Below are 22,109 nucleotides of genomic sequence, written 5' to 3'. Positions count from 1 at the left end.
GCAGCATTACACATAAGTTAATATACAACAGAGAAAGCTAATAACTAATAACAGATTCCCCTTTAAAAAGGAGGGGAATCACAATGTTTTTAAAGAGTCGTTTACCAACAAGAATCAGGAAATGTTTGAGCACCTATTATAAAAGTCTGGCCACAGCATTAGATACCACCAGGGCTCTGCGACAAGTATGAAGACACAATGCCCTCACAAGAACTCCCACTCCAGCTGGTACAAGCACAAGTTCAAAAACCAAGGAACAAATGCAGAATCCTGCGATTTAGATTCTGAGTGCCACAAAGGCATGGGGGTAGGGCAGTCAGGAACACCCTCTGGAGGAAGTAGATCTTCAGCAGGGCTTGAAGGAAGTGAAATGGAGAATTTACACAGAGAAGAAAAAGGAGGCCAGCACTTCAGAAGGGGGAAACAACAGGAGCAAAGCCCTAGAGGCAGTCATAAACTTGGTTCTGCAGAGCGCAGACGGAGAGGGAGAAGCAGGGAATAAGGTGCCGTAAGGTGCCGGGAGGTGAGGGGGAGCCAAACCAAGGAGAGTCCTGAAAAGACAGGGTGGGCAACGGCTGGACACAATGTGGCAGACAAGAGGACACTACTCAGTGCCGTGGCCCCTTAGCTGTTCTGGCCCCTAGCGTCTCCTTTCCCCTCCTGCAAATCATCACAAACCACCCGAGTCTCCTGCTGCTCACCACTGCCTTTCAAATAGCTTCAATGTGGGCCTAGTGTTCAAGTTCTTTCAGGAACAAGCCTCAACCAATCTTTCCTATTCCCTTCCTAGATGAACACTCATCTACAAGGAGACTGGTCTATTCACTAACTCCATCAGATCACTGGGCCCAATTCCTCTTTTCCTAGCTGAATCCTACTCATCCTTTAACAGCCAGCTCAAATCCTGCCTTCTCGCTAAGCCTTCCCTGACCACTCAGCCTCTAGTGACCTCCATCTCTCCTTCCTCTTAATTCTATGGCATACAGCCCTGTCTCATCAATTACCTTTTCACAGGTAAAGTGTCAGCACCTAGGGTAAAGCTGCTTGGAGGCTGTGGGTCTTCCACTACTTCCCCCCACCATATGGAACGGCATCTTGACATTTAATAACCAAGCAAGCACTCAACTCTCTTTCTGACTTCCTATATTAAGTTTGGCATTAGCATAAAGGAAGGAGGGGGGAGGCGGGGGACTTCTGAAGTCACAGACCAACTAAGAAGCTGTTGCAATAATCCAGATGTGAAGCAAAGAGGGCCTGGACTAAGGAACAAAGAGAAAATGGGCAAATATAAACAAAAAAAAAAATTTTGCATGCAAAAACTCAGCGGGATGTGACTGACTACTACTAGGGACAAAAGCAAGGGATGAAATATTAAGGTAAGGTTTCCAAACGCGTCTTGGAATCATTTTAAAGCCTGTCCGAAACCAAGTGCATTAAGTGGCTAAAAAGTCCACATTTGCAAAAAGTCTTCAGTGAAACTGCCCAGTATCTTGAACCAGGGACAACCCTTCCAATTTCAGACACAGACAGAACGGTAAAGCTACAAGGGGTCTTTAGAGAGCTAATCTAAAACCCTCACTGATCAGATGGGGAAACTGAGGCCCAGCGCGGAAATGGCTTGCTGAAAGCCTCAAGACAACTCCCAGACTAGTGCCGCCTAAAGCACAGCCGCCCAACCGAGAAGGGCAGTGTTCACAGCCCGAGGCCAACCCCAGCCCGGCCCTCCTTAATGTGAAGACCGACTGAGGGCGAGAGTGACCATGGAGACGTCTAGGGCCAAGCAGGACGCGCCGCCGCCTGTTTACCTGAAGAAAGGCGGTGGCGTGGGGCAGGGGCTCCGCTACAGCCGCCAGCAGGGCCGACCCCGCGGCCCGGCCAGGCCCTTCAGGGCACTCAACCATCCGGCCTCCCGGTACAAAAGGGGAGCGCCCCTGAGAGCGAGGGGCCCGGAAGCAGGGGATCCCGAGACGCCCGGGGCGGAGGCTGGGGAGCCCGGGTCAGCTGGCCGAGCGCGACCCTCGGCCCCGCCGGCGGCGCCCGGACTCCAGGGCCGAGCACGACTGGCCCCTCCGGGGCGCGCGCCTGGCCGGAGCAGGTGCCCGGGCCTCCCGACCCCGCCCGGCCTCGGCTCCAGCCCGCGCCACCCGCCCACCCGCCGGACTGACCAGGCGCGGACGCTCCCGCCCCGCCGCGCCCAGAGGGAGCCGGACAGCGGCCGAGGGCTGCCCCCCACCCCGTCGGCTCCGCCCGCGCCTCGGCCGCCGCCCGCCACCCGCCGCCCCCGGCCGCCGCGCCTCACCTGCCGAGAGCGCCGCGCTCACATCGCCCGCCCGCGGCGCCCCCTCCGCCGCCGCCGGCGCCAGGCCCGTCCCCGCCGCTCCGGCTGCCGCCCCAGCCCGCGCCCCCCGCCCCCGGAAGCGCTTCCCGGCCCCGCCCCCTCGGCGCCAGCGCTTCCGGGCAGGCTTGGACGGGGGTGGTGGCGCGGTGGGACTGGCCTCCGCCGGGGAGCTTCGGGGCCCGGATCCCGTCTCGGCCGCGTCCCGGAGCCTCGCCGCGGGCGCGCGGGCGCGCGGCGGTCTTGATGTCAACTCCGAAAGGGAGCGGCGGCGGTTCTGCGCCCCACGACCTCCCGCCCGCATTCTCCTCGGCGCCCCCTGTTGGTGGGAGGAGGACTCTGCAGTGGGGCGCGCCCCGGGGCTCCCGGAGAGGAACGGATAGGCCAGGACCCTCGACCTGCCACCACAGGGAGCCTGCGACCACCCTCAGCTCAGCTCTCCCCTTCCGAGACCCTCGATCCCGCAGCCCTTCGGGTGCCTTCCCATCCCCCGAGCCGCGCCCGGCAGGACAGCTGAAGGCAGTAAGGTGCAGTGGTTACCAGCACCAGCCTGGGGACCAGTCATACCGGGTCACTTAACGTGTGACCTTGGGCAGATTACCTACGCCCCCCCCCCCCCACCAAAGCGGGAGATAAAAATTTCGAACTTGGGTTTATAAAACCCGTGTCGCAGAGCAGGCCTCAAAAAATGTGCATTTCCAAATCCTTGGAGACACCCCAGGGTTGACCCCACTCGGCTGCAAGTGCGAGCCTGGCCGGCATTTTCCTCTCTGCTTCAGGCGACTTTACCCCCGTGTGAAGAGGTTTACCCCCTTTGCATTTTGGTGGACTCCTGAGTAGTAGTGGCAGAGGTTTATTTTCCCTTTTCTGACTTTGTGAAAAAACAAACAAACCAGAAGTCCAGATACCAGCTCTTCTTAAAGATACAAAGCTGAGACTTCCTGATGCCACTTCATCCCTTGCAAACAGGACCTCTTTCTCTGAGATCTACCAAGTAGTCACCTTCCAATAACAACAGCTGCCCTTTGTTAAGCGGTCTGTGCAGGGCACTGTGTTGACACTGTATAGACACTATCTCCTTTAATACACAACCCCAAGGGGTAGCAATCTGTTTTTATCCCCATGTTATCCAGGAGGGAACGGAGGCCCAGAGAGGTTAAGTGACATATCTAAAGTCACACAGCTAAGTGGCAGATTTGGGATGAGCTCCCCTCTCTCTCTGACTCCAGACAGGAACTTCTTATGGCAACAGAATATTCCAAACACAGAATTTTAGGTAACCAGTTCCTAACTGCAGGCACCTGGGCAGACAGTCATGCTCTCTAATTACTATTCCTCTTGAGCTATTTCCTTGAGATCTGTCCCCAAGAGTGAGATCAGTGAACGCCAGGGCACAGGAATGCATCATCTTGTCAGGGCCAGGTTTCCTCAGGACCACTGGGCTGACTCACAAAGCCCACATGAGCGAGTTCCTGTTTCCCGTCACACCAGCTGTAGGCCTCATCATTTTAACTGATTTTTGCTCACTTTATTGGTAAGAGTTGGGGTCGTCTTCTTGGCTATAATACAGTATTTGCACGCCATTAAGGACCATAAAGACTAAAATGTTCCTAAGTGTTTAACCTTTTTGCCATGTGTCTCAAAGTTACTGGCCATCTGTCCAGTGGACACTGGGTATTCCCCTCACAGATTTATTTTTATGCCCCCACCTACTTGGGCCACTAAACTCATATATTTTTCCAGTGCCCTGCTTTTATTTTTGTCATTTGGCTGATTATGTGTCATAACCCTTACTAATTTATTTTAGTTAGAAAATTGTCACTCCTCCACAATTGGAGTGTATGCGTTTCGACTTTCACATAATCTTGGTGGCATTTTAAAAGTGATTTTTTAGCCCATTTGAAATAAAAAGAGTCTAGAGGGTTATGTATGGGCTTCATATTAAAATGAAGTACATCAAAGCACTCCACAGTTTCCAGTTTTGCCGGCAGTGTTTGTGAAGCGATCAAATTCACGTCTCATCAAAGTCTGGGGTTAACCTTCCATCCGGTCAAAGAGTGGTTCTGCCATCATGGGGGATGATGCCATCATGGGGGGTCAGCATTTGTGACAGTGACAGCTGGTGTTTGCTAATATCTGTGTTCTGCCTTCCCCTCTTCTGAGGCACATGGCTGAAACACATCTCCCAGCCTCCCCCTCCATGTCACATGTCAGTGGAAATGGTGTGTGAAGTAACTTGTAAATGAAGTCCCTTCCCCTTCTTTCCTCTTCTCCCTTCCTAGGACAGATGCTCCTGGACCTCCACTTCTCACCTATTCCAGATTCCTGAGCACTTGATGAGTCAAGATAGCCAAGTTATCAGATCCCAGCCTCTCCCTCTTCTGTTTCCTACAAGGAGACCCTTTCTGTCAGAAATCAGGCTATGCTACATGGCTCTGGCCCACCTCAAAATCCCCAGAGTTTGGGGGCACCTGGCTGGCTCCATTGGTGGAACATGTGACTCTTGATCTTGGGGGTGTGAGTTCAAGCCCCATGCTGGGTATAGAGATTACTTAAAATCTTAAAATAAAATAAAACCTCCAGGGTCCCTGGGTGGCTCAGTCAGTTGAGCGTCCAACTCTTGATTTCGGCTTAGGTCATGATCCTAGGATCGTGGCACTGAGTCCTGAATCAGGCTCCATGCTGAGTGTGGAAACTGCTTAAGATATTCTCCCTCTCTCTCTCTCAAATTTAAAAAAGGGGGAGCCTGGGTGGTTTAGTCGGTTAAGCATCCTACTTCAGGTCAAGTCTTGATCTCACAGTGTGATTTGGAGCCCAGCATCAGGCTTCACAGACTAAGGGTGCAGAGCCTCCTTAGGATTATCTCTCCCCCTTCCCTCTCTCTCGCTCTCAAAATAAATAAACTTTTAAAAATATATTAAAAATAAATAAAACAAAAAAACTGTATGAATTATTTGGAGTTACCTCATTCTTGCTCCCCTCACCAGGACCCATTGGTACGTCTCTTCCAACTGCCTCACTACCTGAGTCGTTTTGGGCCAGCAGGGGGCATCTGTCTCTCCAAATAGTCCCGAGATGTCCACTGACTTCTTAGAACATCTCAGAGGATCAGGGTTCCTTCCACGTGGCCACCTCTGCAGAGTAGTGTCAGTATTCCACCCAGTCCAGGAAGAGCACTCTTCCTTAGAGACTCCTCTCATCTTCCCTGCCTGTGTGATAGGGGCCAGGTAGTTGGTTCACCCCTCTGAATCTCTCTTCTTCATCTATTCAGTGGTGATTGGCCCGTGGGCTATGATTCATACTCCCTTCCCACAGCCAAGACTGGGCAGAAGAATGCTGTCACTAAGCAGTGAGACAGATCCAGGTCTCAGGTCCCTCTTAGCCACAGAGCTCCATGACCTATCCGATCCAGGGGAAGACACTCATCCTGCTCAGCACTGGCCTCTATGTCTGTGTACAGGATTTTGGGACCTACCTCTTCTGTGGGTAAATAAGATAATGATATAACACAGGGCGCCTGGATGGCTCAGTCAGTTGAGTGTCCGACTCTTGATTTCGGCTCAGGTCATGATCCCAAGGCTATGGGATCAAGCCCTGCGTTGGGCTCCATGCTGAGCATGAAGCCTGCTTAAGATTCTCTCTCCTTCTACCCCTCTCCTCTGATTGAGCTTGCTCGCTCTCTCTCTAAAATTAAACACACACACACACACACACACACACAGAAAAGATAATGACATGGGGTACCCACACGGCTCAGTAGGTTGAGTCCAACTCTTGATTTCAGCTCAGATCATGATCTCACAGTTTGTGAGTTCGAGCCCCACATTGGGGTCTGTGCTGACAGCTCGGAGCCTGGAGCCTGCTTCAGATTCTGTGTCTCCCCCTCGCTCTGCCCCTCCTTCCCTCTCAAAAACAAATATAAAAAGTTTTTAAAAAAAGAAAGAGAAAGAGAATGATATAATGCTTCCAGCATGGCACACTCAATAATTATTTTGGTCAACAAGAAAGCAAGGGAGAAAGGCTGGCTTCAAGAGCCCCCACCCATTTCTATGAAGCCTTTTCTCACTTCCTGAAGAGATGGCTTGCTGTCTCCTCTTCTCCTAGCTCACCTATCCAGCTGCTGAGTGGGCTTGGCTTCCCTTAGACCTGAGCCCTGCTGACACCCACCGGGCACAGGTGCCACCTCTAGAGTCTTGACTCACTGTCTTTTTTTTTTTCTTGGTCTGGTCTTTCTTGGTTTCCGGCTGATTCTCCAGGACCGCCCCTTTAATTGATTTTGCTGGCATCCTGTACTTCTCCTTTGTAGTAACCACAGTGGTAATTAATTAATTACCTGTACAATTATGAGTTTAATATATGTCCTCCACCACTAGCCTATAAACTCCATGAGGATGAGACCTTTTCTGACTTCTTTCCTGCTGTATCTCCAGTGCTTGGCACTCAATAAATATCCCTTGCTTTAATAGATAATGGTTGGTTACCTGTTTTTGCATCTAGGTCTTTGTTCCTTGAGGTCAGGGGTTGTTTAACTGATCCATTTCCTCTGCACCCTGCAGAGAACCTGGTGCTAAATGATCAGTAATAAATATTTGCTGAGTGAGACAAAGAATGAATGAGTGGATGAATGAGTGAATGAAGAGAATGAACCCCTATTTCTTCTCTTCTTTTACCTGCATCACACCTCACAACTGAGTCTCCCCATCTGTGTAAATAGTCTTTGGTCCTGACCAGCCCCTGTTTTGTGGTTTGGCTCCTCTCTGCCCTACTTCCTGCGTAGGACACAGCTACCTGGGCAAAAAGGCTACTAGCTGCTCTTCAAAAGAGGGTACACAAATACATACAGGACCACCTTTTGGCCCAGTGCCTTTGCCTCCTAGTTTTCATCAAAGCTATTAACTGCAAAGTTTCATACTTACACTCATACATACTGTGGTAGGGCAGTGTTGGATTCTGGTTAAGAAAATGGGGGAGTGGGGGGGGCGTGGATGGCTCAGTTGGTTGAGCGTCTGACTTAGGCTCAAGTTGTAATCTTGCAGTTCGTGGGTTCCAGCCCTGCATTGGGCTCTGTGTTGACAGCTCAGTGCTGGGAGCTTGCTTCGGATTCTGGGTCTCTCTCTCTCTCTCTCTCTCTCTCTCTCTCTGTGCCCTCCCTGGCTTGAGCTCTGTCTGTCTGTCTCTCAAAAATAAATAAACATTAAAAAAAAAAGAAAGAAAGAAAGAAAAGAAAATGGGGATATCTTTTTTTATTTTTATTTTAAGTAAGCTCTATACCCAACATGGGGTTTGAACCCACAATCTGAGTGAGATCAAGAGACCCATGCTCTACCAACTGAGTCAGCCAGGCACCCCAAGAATGAGGGAGTCTTTAGAGTTGCGTTAGTAAGTCACTAGACTTACAAATTTCCTCTTTGACACATTGAAACATTCTTGAAATCAGAAGACACCTTACAATCAATGAGTATATTTAATCTGGTTGTGTTTTCGTTTTTGTCCCAAATGCAGATCAATAAATCCAGAGTATATCTCAGAATCAATAGCATTCTTAAGGGCTATGTCAAGGGGGACTGTTGTAACTCACATCGCTTTTTCTCAAAGGCATATGTCTGACTAAAGTCAGTACAGTGGAGACATCTGCAAAGATCTAGCCTGGTTTGAAAGGTGACTTTGTGCTCTAAGTGTTATAAACCAGGCATAAACCCGCTGGGCACGCCTTGGATTTCAATGAACTGAGCAAACCGCACGTGAAGAGCATTCACGCCACCACATGTGTTTAATGTCAAGCCAACATCCTGTCCATCAAACGCTAGACTAGAAACTTTGCTTGCTGTCGCTCAGAAGTCAGAGGGCTTTGCAGGAGGACTTTGATGACCAAGACTCTTTAAAAAGATACCTGGGGAGGCGGATCCTTTCCTCCCTAAGTAAATTTCCCTAGAGCAAATAGTTCCACTGACCTTAGACATGACTTCAGTGCTTTTCTGAGTTGAGAGCTATTTAAAAATAAAAGTCATGACATCTGATTGTTTGAAGGCCTCACTAACGATTTCAAATATGAGGATCTGACGAGGGGGTGTTTCTTTTTATCTCTCTCTCTTTTCCTTCTTGCTAGTCCTTTAGTCCTTTCCTCCTTACAACAGAATCAGAATAAAGGGGAGCCCTTTGGGAATAGAGTCCCTATTCTGTGGGTCTGTGGAATGGTCCCAGGCATTGTGGAGGGAGGAGAGTCCATCTTTCTTTTTCTCTTAATCAGCTTTAGTGAGGTCTAATGAGTTTTGGCCAATGTAGACATTTGTCAACTGCCACCCCGACCTTTGCTTTTTTGGCTCTTGCTGAGCAGGAGTAAGGTGCTGCCTCCTAGAGCCCGCGCGCATCCTCACCGTGCTCGTGCAAGCTGCAGAAATCAGTGGCTGAGGGAGTCCCAACAGGAGAGGTGAGATCACCGTGCTCAAAGCAGATCAGCTGGGCAGTGGAGGCAATTGAGGCCTAAGAAACCCTGGCGTGATATTATTGTCCTATATTTATTCATCCAACAAATAATTATTGAGGGCTGGCTGAGTGCCAAACATTGCTCTACATCCTGGGGATAGCGTAGTGGATGGGGTGCGGGGTGGGGGAATCTCCACCTTTCAGGAATGGTCAGGGAAAGAGAGGCAATACATATAGCCTGTTAGATGGGGAGAAGGGCTGTGGAAAAAGTGAACAGGGAAAGATAAGGGGGAAATGACACTGCATCACCCAGTGAGAGAGTCTGATACTAGTTTGAAATTCTCACCCTCTATGTCAAACAAGAGGATGGTCCCAACTACAGTGTGAACAGGGGCCCATGGCACCATTCCCTGCCTTCCTGACCTTAATCTCCTTCCTCCCTGCTGATGTTGACCTGGGGTTTGCCTCAACCCTGTGTACCTACCCTGCTCTGATCAGTCCTCTTCATCTGGGCTCCTCCAGGATCTGCTCCTCACTAGCTCCTATGTCCCTTCTGTCCCCTGGTCTCAGCTCTGTCCATCCCTGGCCCTGAACTGGGTTGACTTTGTTTTCAGATTCAGTGCTTCTTTCATTGTATTTCCAAGATTGGTCCCATGGTAAAAAACAAAACTAAAACAAAAAAACAAAAAACATGAGACCCTGGGCAAGTTCATCAGACTTCTGAACCTCAGTTTTCTCATCTATAAAATGGGGGTGGTAATAGTAACTGCTCCAGATGGTTGTTATGAGAATCCCATGAGATAGGAGAGGCAAAATGGTTTTTAGAGCCTTGTGCTTGGTGGGTGCTGAATCAGTAGGAGCTGTTAACATATGAGGGACTGAACCAATGGCAGCAATGCAAGGGGCAACACAGTATGGAGGTGCACCCTAGCTTCTTCTCCCCCACCCCTCCTCCAAATGTCCCCTCCCCTCCCCTCCACTGGACACTGTCATTCTCCTTTCATCATTGAAATGATCCCCTTTCATCATGGGAGCTTAGCTCCTGGAATCTTTGCCTCTGGCCACTTAAAGAGAAAAACTCTTCAACTCATCTGCTCCCTCCCTCCCTCCTACTCTCATCCCCCAACCCCCCCAAAGAACAGTCTCTGTTCAAAGGCCTTGATGCCTTCCCTGTCAGTCAAGACTCAAGAAGATGGTGGTATCTTGGCCTTTTCTTCATTCCTAAAGACCTGGTTTGTAAGACATGATTTCTCTCCTCTCTGAAAATAAGTAGTCTTTCAGCAACCTTGGCATTCATTGCCAAACTAATCAGTGGGTTCAATTTGTCCAGGATAATCCTTTGCTCAGAGAGAATCTCAACATCTCTGCATTGGTTCCTTCTCCTGGTCAGAACCAAGGCACCTTTGCTATTTCCCAACATAGAAGACAGGCTTAGCTGACAATTTACACCTCAATACTTCCTGTTCTTTTAAGTTTGTTTATTTTGAGATGGAGAGCGAGAGAGAGAGATAATCCCAAGCAGGCTCTACACTGTCAGTGCAGAGCCTGACGTGGGGCTCAAACTCACGAACTGTGAGATCACGACCTGAGCCAAAATCAAGAGTCGGAGGCTTCAACAACTGAGCCACCCAAGTGTCCCAACACTTCTTATTTTTTAAGTGTGCCCCCGGGAACTCACAAGACACTCAGATAAGTGAGTAACCTTCTACCCATTCTCCTCTTCATTTAAGCTTCTTCTTATTTCTTTCTCCTTGAGCTCCTTGAAGTTTCAACGAAGTTGGACGTGCTCATCTACTTTGGATTATTAGGCAGGCCTTTTAAGCCTGAAGTCTTATGAGGGGTGGTTCAGCTTCTGGTCATGCAATAAATGAAGGACTATGGTTAAAACTCACTGAGCAAAGTGAAGATCCGTAGAGCTTGTCTCCTCATCGGTAAAATGGAGCTAACAATTGTTCTGACTCCAGATGCTTGTCAGTAGTGGTATAATGAGACCGCAGTTGTAACACTCTTGCAAAGTGCCTCACGTGTATGTGATAAACACACAAAAACCAGTAGCTCATATGTCCATATTGGGGTTTGTTAGGATGAATCTTCTTTTCCTGCTGAGGCTTCGCTAGTATGTCCAACGACCTGGGAGCTATCACACTGGGCTCCCGGGCATCTGCTACCTTGTCTGTCAGGCATAAGCAGCTGTCCTGCTCTCTTGCAATTCTTAGAAGTTACCAGCATTTCCTGTTGTCAGGGGCTTCCGGTGACTTGAGAGCAGGGACGATGTCTCGTTTCTCACTGTGGTTCCTGTGCCCAGCACCAAGCTGGGCACAAGGCAAGGGCTCAATAAATGTTTTAAAGCCAGGAACAAAAGAAGGACAAGAAGAGGTCGGGCTCCAGCTGGCTCCCACTAGGATGAGATGGCTCCGAACCAGGAAATAGAGATTCACAGAGCCCGCCTGAGAGGGCAGCAGTCTAGCCGCCCTGCTGGAGGCGGACCGCCCCCTGCCACGCCAGCCCTCCTGAGTCCTCACTCCAACCTTCTCTTGGAACTGCCGCTCACCGTGCCTTTCCACAGAACTGAAAAACAGGCACTTTAGCTCTAACAAGTGAGCAACAGCAAGCAATACCCCAGGTGCCAAGAGTAGCATGTACCTGACGTTGTTCCCTCTCCCAATGGGAGAGTCCATGGTCTCCTAAAACAATCTCTCTTCCATCAACACATCAACGATCTTGTACCAATGATGTGTTCTAGAAACGTACTCATGGGACAGCCATTCATTTCAATCAATTGTGTGGAGCTCTTCTTTAAGTTTTACTGCTGCTTCAGCTTCTAGGTGCCTCTCCTGGTTAAACTTCCTTGGCAGAAAGGCCCTTTTGAATTCTCAGACACACCCCAAAAAGACTGACCGTGGCCCTTTATGTTCAGAGACTTAGAAACTCAGGAGAAAGAGTTGGAGGTAAAAGTGTAAGCAGGGCCCTTTTTTGAAAGCTCAGCAGGGTTCAAGCCATATTGTTGACCCAGGAATCTCTCCAAATACCCTCATTTCTCTTGTCTGCATCACATTCCTGTAGTTGGGAATGCTGTTTCTAGCAGATGAGAGTTATGTCTGACAATCTCACTCGAAACTGAAATGGTCTGCTGCAGAGTATGGTACACTGATGCAGTCTGAGCTGACCTTTTTTTTTCAATAAAAAAAAAATTTTTTTTTAATGTCTATTTTTGAGAGAGAGATCCAGAATCTGAGCAGCGGAGGGACAGAGAGCGAGGGAGACACAGAATCCGAAGCAGGCTCCAGGCTCCGAGCTGTCAGCACAGAGCCGGAAGCGGGGCTCGAACTCAGGAGCTGTGAGATCATGACCCCAGCTGAAGTTGGACGCTGAACCGACTGAGCCACCCAGTCGCCCCTGTTTTTTTATTTCATTTTTTAAATGTTTATTTTTGAAAGAGAGAGAAAGAGAGCACGCGCACAAGTGGGGAGGGGGGGCAGAGAGAGAGAGGGAGACACAGAATCCAAAGTAGGTTCCAGGCTCTGAGCTGTCAGCACAGTGCCAACATGGGGCTCGAACCCATGAACAGTGAGATCATGACTGGAGCCGAAGTCAGAAGCTTAACTGATTGAGCTACCCAGGCGCCCCTGTATGATCCCATTTGTATAAAGTTCAAAGACAGGCAAAACTAATGGTGCCACTACTAGTCAGGATAGGTTACTCCTGGAAAGAAGAATGAGGGGAATTTTGAGCCCCGGGTGTTTTGATCCGGGTACAGGCAACACGGATACATTCATTTTGTGAAAATTCATTGAGCTGTGCATTATGATTTGTGCTCTTTTATGCTTGATCATACTTCAGTTACACAAAAAAAGTGCATGTGGCCTGCAGGAAATCCTGAGGTCCAGGACTGAATCACACAATGATAATGCAAATATTTGTGTAAGTTTCTGTATGTTTAAACGCATTCACAGAACCATGAAAAGACTAGCATGCCCAGCCTAGTTCGCTTATGTCCATAGGGATCATTAAAATCTACTAAGGGAAGATGTTCTTTTGCTAGCGCAGGAGAGGAACTTGTCCAGAGTCTCTTCCTTGATTACTGTCTGCACAAGTTCTATACCATGACCCCTAATGGGGGCCAGGGGTCAGTAGCTGCTAGAAAGTGCAGCTCTTGTCTGGAGAAAACATTTAACAGTTTCGCCTGGAGCTGACAGGGTCGTATCTGGGGAGAGGCTCCCAAGCAGAGATCCTGAGGCTGCCCGTGCACAGCACAGAATCTCCCCCAAATACCCTCTGATCACAGGACAAGCTGCCTCCCAGGCATTCTATCGAATAGCAAGTTGACTTTGATCCTACTCAAGGCAGCGGGTGGTGGGGGGTGTTTCTTTGGGGTCGGCTTTCTGAAAGCAGTGGTTTGTGACTGTGATAAGATTACTCAAAGAACAAGGAAGACACTGTGTTTTTAAAGTTAGCCAAGCTAGGCATTTTTCTAAGTTCAAAAAGAAAATGCAGCTGAGTTATCATCAGCCTCCATTTGCAGAGGTTGGAGAGATCGGGAGGTGCAGAAGCAGCTTGGCTGTGGGTGTGACTGTTGTACGTGACCTGGTTTGAGACCAGCATTCGGTCCCTGATCCCAGGCACCAGGCAGTGACAGCTGCTTAGGGGCTGGTGGAGGTGTAGGAATGACTGTACCTTGTGAGTCAGTACAATTCAGTCTTGAAGAACGGAGTAACTTGAATGTGACATGGCTGACCTTCAATACCCAGTCATTTCTGAAACAGTTCTTGGCCTTGGGGCGGCTGGTTATAAAAGCATCTGCATTTGCTGGCTGATTGGGTATACAAGAGGGAACACAGCCAATAATGGTACAGTGTCATACATTTCCAGCTCTCAGCAAAACAAGAATTTGAGGTCTTTTTATCTCAGCGAGTATTTGGTCTCCCCATCTTGCTATTGTCCTACTCAAGCCTTCCTACAGACACAGGGGACGGTTCTGACTTCAACGGAACAAACATGTTGGGCACCAGGCCCCGTGCTGGAAGGGACACAGAAATGGAATGGATGCAGGCACCAAGTGTTGACACCTGCTGGTCCTCACAAAGCTTAGCAAGGTGCGTGCAAATGATGCCTGCGTGAGGGACACAACCTAAGCGTTATGGGGCCCTAAGGAAGGACAGAGGAAACTGAACTGGGCAGGACAGTGAAAGCTACTTAGAGGAGGTGGTGTTGGAAATGGCCCTTATTCTGGGCAGGAGAGGGAGCATTAGTGATGCCCTTGGTTGCAGGGAATTTGAGGGCAAGCTCAAAGAAAATGGGGTTTGGCTGGAAAAAATAGGTAGGGTGGAGAAACAGTGGAAACAAACCAGAAAGGAAGTCTAAGCCTACAGTTCGGAGAGTGGGGGCCTACTTTGGTGGGATTTAGGGCCTTGGGAACACAACAAAAGAGTGAGGCTGACAGGTGTGGGTAGGATGCAGAGCAGGGAGACTAGACTGGTGCAATAACGTAGGTGAGAGATAATGAGGACAGGGGTGGTGACAGCTTCCTTTTAATCATCAAAGAATTGGATTTCATTGACTGTGCGGGGTTAGGGTTCTTGAGATTCCTCTCATGACCTTCGTGTAGAGAAGAGGGTGAGTGCTACCCATTCTTGAATAGATTTCTCAATTACATTAAAGGAATTTGGCTGGCATGCAGGCCTGGAGAGTACATGACCAGTGCCGGTGGCCAAAACCCCGTGGAAGAAAACCAAGTGTAGAAGGAGCCTCCACAGTTCTTGTTCGGATGGCCCTATCTAGGTTAACAACAGTCCTCCATTAGGCTACTAGTACAGCTTGCCCCATTCCATTACTGACACTGAACTTGGCTTACCTGAGCATGTGATGGTTCCTCCCTCTAGGCCTATCATCTGTCACTCAGCCCATGTAGGGAACGCAGCACAAACAACACGTCCTAGGTCATTTCTCATTCCATTGGGTTAATCTCTGTGACAGCTCTGATCATTGCCTACGAAATCAAATCCACACTCCTTAGCCTGGGATCAGAGGCCCTCCATGACCTTGGGCACCAACATGGTGTAATCGCTACGATCTTGGGCTCCAGAGTCAGGTGACCTCGTCTAGAATTCTGGCTGGGCTGCTTACTTAACCACTCTGAGCCTCGGTTTTCCCTTACCTTGCAATCTGGGTTACAGTAAAGATCTAAAGAGATATCATATGTGAAGACTGTAGCACAGAGCCCGGCATACAGTAAATGAGTAGTATTACCATAGTAAGAACTTGGCTGCCCAAGCTACCTTTCCTACCATATTTCCACAGTTCCTTTCATACTTCCTCATCTCTGTGCTCTTCTTCATACTTTTCTCTCTGGGGGGGAAGAGGGGGAGGGAGAGGCTGGCCTCCTCTTCACTCCAAACCACAGTTTGGTTGGTCAGAATTCCACCCATCTCTGCTCAGAGGCTGCCAGCATGAGGAAGGCTTCCTGTGTACCCCTAGTCATTCTGTCCCTGTGTGAGTCTGGGCTTCTTCTCTTTTTTTTTTTTTTTTTTAATGTTTATTTTTTAGACAGAGAGAGAGAGAGAGAGAGAGAGAGAGAGAGAGAGCCTGTGAGCAGGGGAGGGACAGAGAGAGAGAGAGAGAGAGAGAGAGAGAGAGAGAGAGAGAGAATCACTGGCAGCACAGACCCCAAGGTAGGGCTCAGGTTCATGAACTGTGAGATCATGACCTGAGCCAAACTTGGATACTTAACCGAGAGCCACCCAAGCACCCCACGTGCTACTTCTCTAAGGCAACTTCTTAGCCTTAGAGAGGTACCAGTCGTACCTGCCTCCAGAATGGGAACTCCAGGAGAAATTTTGTTTTATTTATTGCTATATCCCCAGCAGATAGAATAGCACATAATAGTAGCCTCTTAACTTTTTTTTGAAAGCATGATTCTTGTCTACTAGATAGTGCACTCTTTGAGGACCTGTTACTGATTTATTCTCTAGCTTCTATATTGCCCTTGTGAATTCAATGGGATGAACTATGGTGGAAAAATTATGATCAAAGGATTCTGCTCAAGAAAGGGGAATTAAAAAATGCTGGGAGGCAGAAATGAGTCGGTGATGGGGAAGTTTTTCTCCATTTCACCCTTGAGATGACTGTGATGAGTTAACTCAAAACCCAGAAAAGCAGGTGAGACTGAGGGAAGCTATACAGCTATCACAGGAAATGGCTGTCACTTGGGTTTGGGCCTGTAGATGAATTAAGTTCGGTGGCTTACACCACACCCAAGAGTGACCCGGTTACCACCCACTATCAGGTTTGTTTGAGAAATGTTGTCTTGAAGTTGATGATTCATATTATTTCCAGGTGGATTCATAAGGTTGAGTCAATTATGTGACACAGACAGCAAAGGACCTATCCTGAAATGTCCGTTTCTTTGTCTCCTGGAGTGCTTTTCACAACCTCTGAAGACCAGAGAATCAGCTTCTGAAGGCCCAGCCTAGGGCCAACACAGATGGTCCATAAATATTTGGTAAATAAATACCAAATGAGTGAACGAATGAACCAAAGAATAGATTGGAAGGATACAAAGCTCCTTTTGTGGTCTTCCACATTTGCACTGGTACCTTTCAACTATGCTTTTTAAAGAATAAATACAGATGCATTGAAGCGTTATGGAAGTCATACTAGTGTTCTGAGATTTTGAATTTTTCTTCATCAACTATTTGTGTGGAGAGGGGCGGGGGGGGGAGGTTTCTGCAAAATTTTCTGATATTCAGAAATGACTCTTCTACTTGAAAAGATTAGGGGTGCCTGGGTGGCTCAGGCGGTTAAGCGTTTGACTTTGGCTCAGGTCATAATCTCGTGGTTTGTGAGTTCAAGCCCCACGTCTGGCTCTGTGCTGACAGCTCAGAGCCTGGAGCTTGCTTCAGATTCTGTGTCTCCCTGTCTCTGCCCCTGCCCAGCTCATGCTCTGTATGTCTGTCTCTCTCTCAAAAATAAACATTTAAACATTAAAAAAAAAAAAAAAGAAGAAGAAAAGAAAAAGAAAAGATTAGAGGCATTTGGCCTAAGACGCTTTTGAAACCACTTCCAAAAGAACTGTTTGACACCTTCTCGGGAGAGCTCCTTGTGAGAGTCACAAGCTCACTGCTGCCCTTTCTACTTTCAGATGGCCAAAAGAGTCTCCTGCCATGCTCTCTCGGAGCCAGTCACACAAAACAAATAGTCTTTATTGCATATACTCCCCCCAGTTGTCTAGCCCAGATTGTGTTTCCTGATTACAACATTCTACTGTTACTTAAAGCTCAGGTCGGCACAATCACAATTTGACTGTTGTCCAAAAGCAACTTTTTTTTTTTTTTAAGGAGGCTCCACACCCAGCATGGATCCCGATATGTGGCTTGAACTCACAACACTGAGATCAAGACCTGAGTTGAGATCAAGAGTTGGACGCTTAACTGTCTAAGCCACCCTTTTAGGGTGCCCCTAAAAGCAATTTTGGTCCTTAATCAATTGCCATAAATTTTACTATTAGATGAAGCACCAAATAACATGTAACATGTGTTTTAACTATGTCAAAATCTCATTGAAAATATGCCCTCTTCTAAAATACACTTCCCTGCAGAAATTAACAACGACAACAAAAATTAGTCCCTTTTCTTCACCATAGGGCTGATATATTTCACAGGGAGTGGGACAATTCAGCTTATTCTGCTTCCAAAGCAAGTTGTCAACTGTAAGTTACTCTACTAACCATTTGGTTTGAGCCGGACACTGACTTTTCTCCACCAGAAATCATTGTTTGATAAATCTCAACACCCTCTTCTGCCTGACCTGGCTTACATAAACCAGTGTCCAGCACCATAGCTAAGTGCCTTCCCCGATAAAAAACCTTTCCTCTGGGTTAAGCAAGAGGACCTATACTTATCTCAGAATTCTCAGCCAACAGGCAATTTCTGTGACATTTGGGTGACATTCTGTTGGAAGAGGTCACTTCAGGACTGTTGGGTGCCTATACTTCTTAAGAGAGGTCTCTGACAAAGCAAAAAGTCCATGGCTGTAACGTGGATAAAGACTGACCAGCGAATCTGCCTCTATTATTATTTTTTAAATTCAGCAGTATTTCTTGACTGTGCCAGGAACAGGATGGTGCCAGAAACATCCACTCAGAGATAATTAAAACATAGTTCCTTTTTCTGAGGAGCCCATTGTCTAGCAGGGGACGTGAGTGTGTGTAAAGAATGGATGGTACATATGAGATGACAATACAGGGACAATGCTTCAGCAGGACTAAGTTCAAAATGACATGGAATCACTGAGTGGTGTGAATAATTTCCAGGGGTGCTCGGGGAAGATACCACAGAGATTATTTTTGCAGAGCCTCGAACAAGCAAAAGGAGTTTTCCAGGAGGACAAAGGTTAGCGAGTTGTGGATGACAAAGAGAAGATGAGTATTCAAGGACAAAGAGAAGGCAAGGACAAAGACAAGCCTAAGGAGAGCAGCCAGAGCCCAAGTGGGGATTGGCAGGTAAGAATGGACAAGTAGGCCACTGTCAGACTGGAGCCTTGGATGTCAAGCTAAGATCCCCATCAGATGGATCATGGAGGGTGACAGGATTAGGTCTGCTTAGGGAGGAAGAAGCCTTGGGGCAGTCAAATGGGAGGAGAATATGTCAGGAGTGGAGATCATTGTGAGGGAGTGGCTGTCCCAGAGGCTGATGGGAACAGGGTGGGCCAACCTGGGGCCCAGAGACCCAGAGATAAGCAGGTGCTACTTGTGCTGAAACCCAAAATCTCCTGGAGATTAACACCAGAGCGGTGGTCAGGGGGCCCAGATGAGCCCTTGGCCTTTGGAACCCCTCTCTAGGTTATTTTCGTTCAGAATTAAACACGTGGGGCACCAGCCGGTAGAGTGGGGTTTCCTCTTGGGCAGTCACCGGACAGCAACAGAGCACAAGTAAGCCCAGTGGAGCCCAGGACTCAGGCTGCCTGGGTTGGAATCCTGGCTCTGCTGTCAGCATCCTGCTAGATGGGGATGGCGATAACATCTACCTTGCAGGGTTAGTGTCAGAGTGAAAAGCTAATCCATGGAAGTGCTTAGAATAGTGTGGAACACAGTGGGCTCTGGGCAAACGAATGCTCTATGGAATGAGCAGTTGGTCGATCGCACCACGTGAAATGGAAGTTGCCCTGGTCAGAAGGGTGCTCCCTTTCTCTGTCCATTCCTTGGAGGAAGGCCTGATAGAACTTTTCTACCAGCTTGAAAATTATTGGACTCTCTCTATTCCTGGATTTAATTTCTACCTGTTATTCCTGAACCTAGGGAGTTCAAGTAGGGTTAGCTGCCACCACCAGACCTGGCACAGTCTCTGAGTAGGGTCTCTATTTCTCCAAAGACAGCAAAGTGCAAAAAAACTGAGGGGTACTCGGTGAGTCACCCACCACCTAAAGGCACTGGAAGGATAATCCAGCCCAGGTGCAAGCTCCCCAGCATCAGAAGCCGTGCTCGGTGTCCTGCAGGTAGAGAGGGACAACTCTCAGAGATTCTCCGAATCTCGCCTTCAGACACAGGCAGCCTGCTGTCCCAGGAGTAAAGGTTTAGAAAGAGAGGTTTCCCTAAGGGGGAAAAATACCCATCTGTCTAACGGAATAGGAAGCTGTCATCCTTTTCTGCTATGTGGAGTGGCCTGGAATAAAATTTGACCTCAATGGGACTGTTAGGAGGAATAAATGAGTTCATGCAAGTGAAGTACTTAGCACATATTAAGCATGCAATGAACCTTCACTTAGAGCTGTTATTTTTAGGCTGTAATCCCAATTCTTCTTATACCTATTAAAGTAGGTATGGTGTTCAGCGGGTTGAGTGTGTGTTCAGAACCTAATAAATCTACAGAACTGCAATAAAAAAAAAATTCTCTCCAAGAAAATTCTCTGTATGTTCACATTTTCAGTAGACAAAAGATACTTCACACATTAGGACACACTATATAAATTATGTAAAAATTAATCCTTTCTAGTTTGGTTCAAGGTCACTGCTGTCATTTTAAAGCCTTACAATTTCTACTCAGCCAGATCCTGCAGGAATTCTAGCAGCGTTTGCTGATTTGGCATCCATCCATCATTGAGTGAAGTGTCGTGCAGTTGGGGATCTTTTCAGAGAAACCTAACAAGTGAGATTTTATCACAGCATTACTGGCCCCCCAAATTAACAAGACAGGGGCAGTCCTAGAAGCACTCTTTGGCCTCCATTAATAAAGGTTAGCTGTTACATTAGGCAGACCAGTATACTCTGGGGAGTAACTAGTATCTTATTAAGTTATAAATACATTTAACGGCTTCAGTACTGGTTTCTTATTTTGGAATATGAAGAAGAAAAAAACAGAACTCAAAATCATTAGAGTCTAAGGATAATGCCACTATTTTTTAGAATGTAGATTTACCTACAATACTGCTTATGAATTACCTTGTTTTTATAGAGCCCACATACTCCCTCAGAGGCGACGGGGACTCTCCTGTCATCGCAGCAGCCCACAAGAAAGTGGTAGCTTATAAAATCCCATTACTTGGTTTTGACTCAAACTAGTCAGACCAGCTCAGAAGACAAACTTCCTTCCTCACTCTCAGCACCCTTCTGGTTTCTCGTTAAGGGGAAAAAAAAAAAAAAATGCCGTCTGCGCCCATCTTCCTTCACTGAACTCTAAACAGAACACTGACCGAGTTTTCTTATGAACACAAGACAGAGTTGGAAGGGCACAGAGTTCCCATCTTTCACTTTCTGCGCCGAGGACATCTCTAAAATCATTTGCCAAGTCATAGATGACTGTTACGTCAAGCTCGAGCTTACCTCATTTCCTGCGGCCGACCTGCTGGCTGGTCCATCGACTGCGGGCAAATTCTAGAGCGGCGTACCCTCCAAGATGCCTGGGCATGGAGACCGTCTCCAGGAATGCGCCGGTGGTTTGGTGGGAAGCAGTCTCTGAATTGGCTGTGAGGAAATCTAAATAAACTGCACAGGTGTGATCTGCTCCATCTGGGTTACACCCTCACACCCCACCCCCCTTCTGTTCCCAAATACAAACGAGCCACTTCCATCTTGTCCTTTCTCCTGACAAGGCGCGCAGTGCTTCTCATCTTCACACCCCAGAGGCCTCCGCCCCTGTGGCAGCTGGTGTGGGGAAGCCTGCTTCCCAGGTGGGCCGGCCTGCGGGGGTCAGAGGGGTCACCAGGCCCCGGGGCCCGACCGTTTGCCCTTGGTCAGCACGGACAGGGCCCACCTCAAAAAGGGCTAGCGATGGTTCTTCTGGACTTCTTCCCACACAGAGAATGGCTAAGCTAGCTGAGGCAATCTGTAGTTGGCTTTAAAATCAGCAATGGGGAGGGGAAAAAAAATCCCTCACAACAAACAGTGGTAACAGAAGGTTTGTGTGGGAAGACGGTTAAGTTTGGTCTAAAACAAGCAGTGTCTCTGGTAATGAGCTGTTGTTAGGAAATACGTGGGGCCCTCGGTGCCTGCAGCACTTTTAAAGAGCACTGTTGCTGTTTCTTGAGGCTTTTCTTAGGGAGGGGGGATGAGGGGGGAAAGGCCCGGTGAGGTGAGGGAGAGACCCAACTGAAGAGCATGGGGACATCTCAGAGCAGTGGAAAGAAGCATCTCCGAGGGTTGCAGCCGTGAAGTCCTCCATTTGAATCCGAGCTCCACTCTGCAGTCACTGTTCCACATTTGGTAACAAATCTACCTTCCCTCAATCACAACAGGCTCATAATGAAATGAGTGTGTCTAAAGCATCAGCCAGAGGCCTGGTGTGAAACAGCGGGCACACTCGGCTGGGGTGCCTGAGTTTCACAAGGGGACTATTTACAAAGGGCGTGGGCAGGATAAGGAACTCGTATGAGGACAGTGAAGCTCCCGAGGGCTGGCAAACAGGGAGTCAGGACCAGTCCTCGGCTTGCAAGGGACAAGGAGAGGACGTGGTTACCAAACCCTGAAGCTGCTAGACTGGAGCTATGGCCCTAGGCAGAGGAGCCCAGCCACTGTCAACCCACACCTGGCAGGAAGGAGCCAGGGGAGGGAATTCCCAGACTTCTCTCTCTGATCCGCCAGCCTCCTCCCAGAGTAGCTCTGGCGTACCCTGACCGGAAGACAGGACGGGTCTGCAGAGGCCAGCCTCCAGAGCGAGGCACACAGTAGGGAGGGGATCTGGAGAAGCCAACAGAATATCTAGCACATCTAAATTCCTGACAGAGCTGGGGGGGGGGGGGGTGGTTAAAATGAGATCAGCATCATCAATGCCTGGCACAGCAAATGCTCACTCACTACCCATTTGATCAGATTGTGCATTTGGCATTTACTTATCAAAAGGCCACAAAATAACTTTTATTCTCA

The 22,109-nt window shown here is 48.3% G+C and overlaps 1 protein-coding gene across 3 annotated transcripts in view; it reads right to left on the bottom strand.

Annotated features, from left to right (window-relative positions):
• ZBTB34 (zinc finger and BTB domain containing 34) overlaps window positions 1-21,862 on the bottom strand; it is a 47,057-nt gene extending 25,195 nt beyond the window's left edge. Inside the window, exon 1 of one of the 3 annotated variants that reach the window (XM_019816535.3) lies at window positions 20,571-21,862. In XM_019816535.3, coding sequence (XP_019672094.1) covers window positions 20,571-20,605 — 35 coding nt within the window. In that variant the 5' untranslated portion in view covers window positions 20,606-21,862. Of the gene's footprint in view, window positions 1-2,299; window positions 2,383-20,570 lie in introns of those variants that run through there. The other 2 variants (XM_023242727.2, XM_045042476.1) reach the window with 2 other exon arrangements.
• Window positions 21,863-22,109: the final 247 nt, after the last annotated feature.

This window comes from Felis catus, chromosome D4, assembly GCF_018350175.1.
Source record: "Felis catus isolate Fca126 chromosome D4, F.catus_Fca126_mat1.0, whole genome shotgun sequence".
Classification (NCBI taxonomy): Eukaryota; Metazoa; Chordata; class Mammalia; order Carnivora; family Felidae; genus Felis; species Felis catus.
Note: the sequence above shows the minus strand (reverse complement) of the source record. Positions and strands in the feature narration are given on the sequence as shown.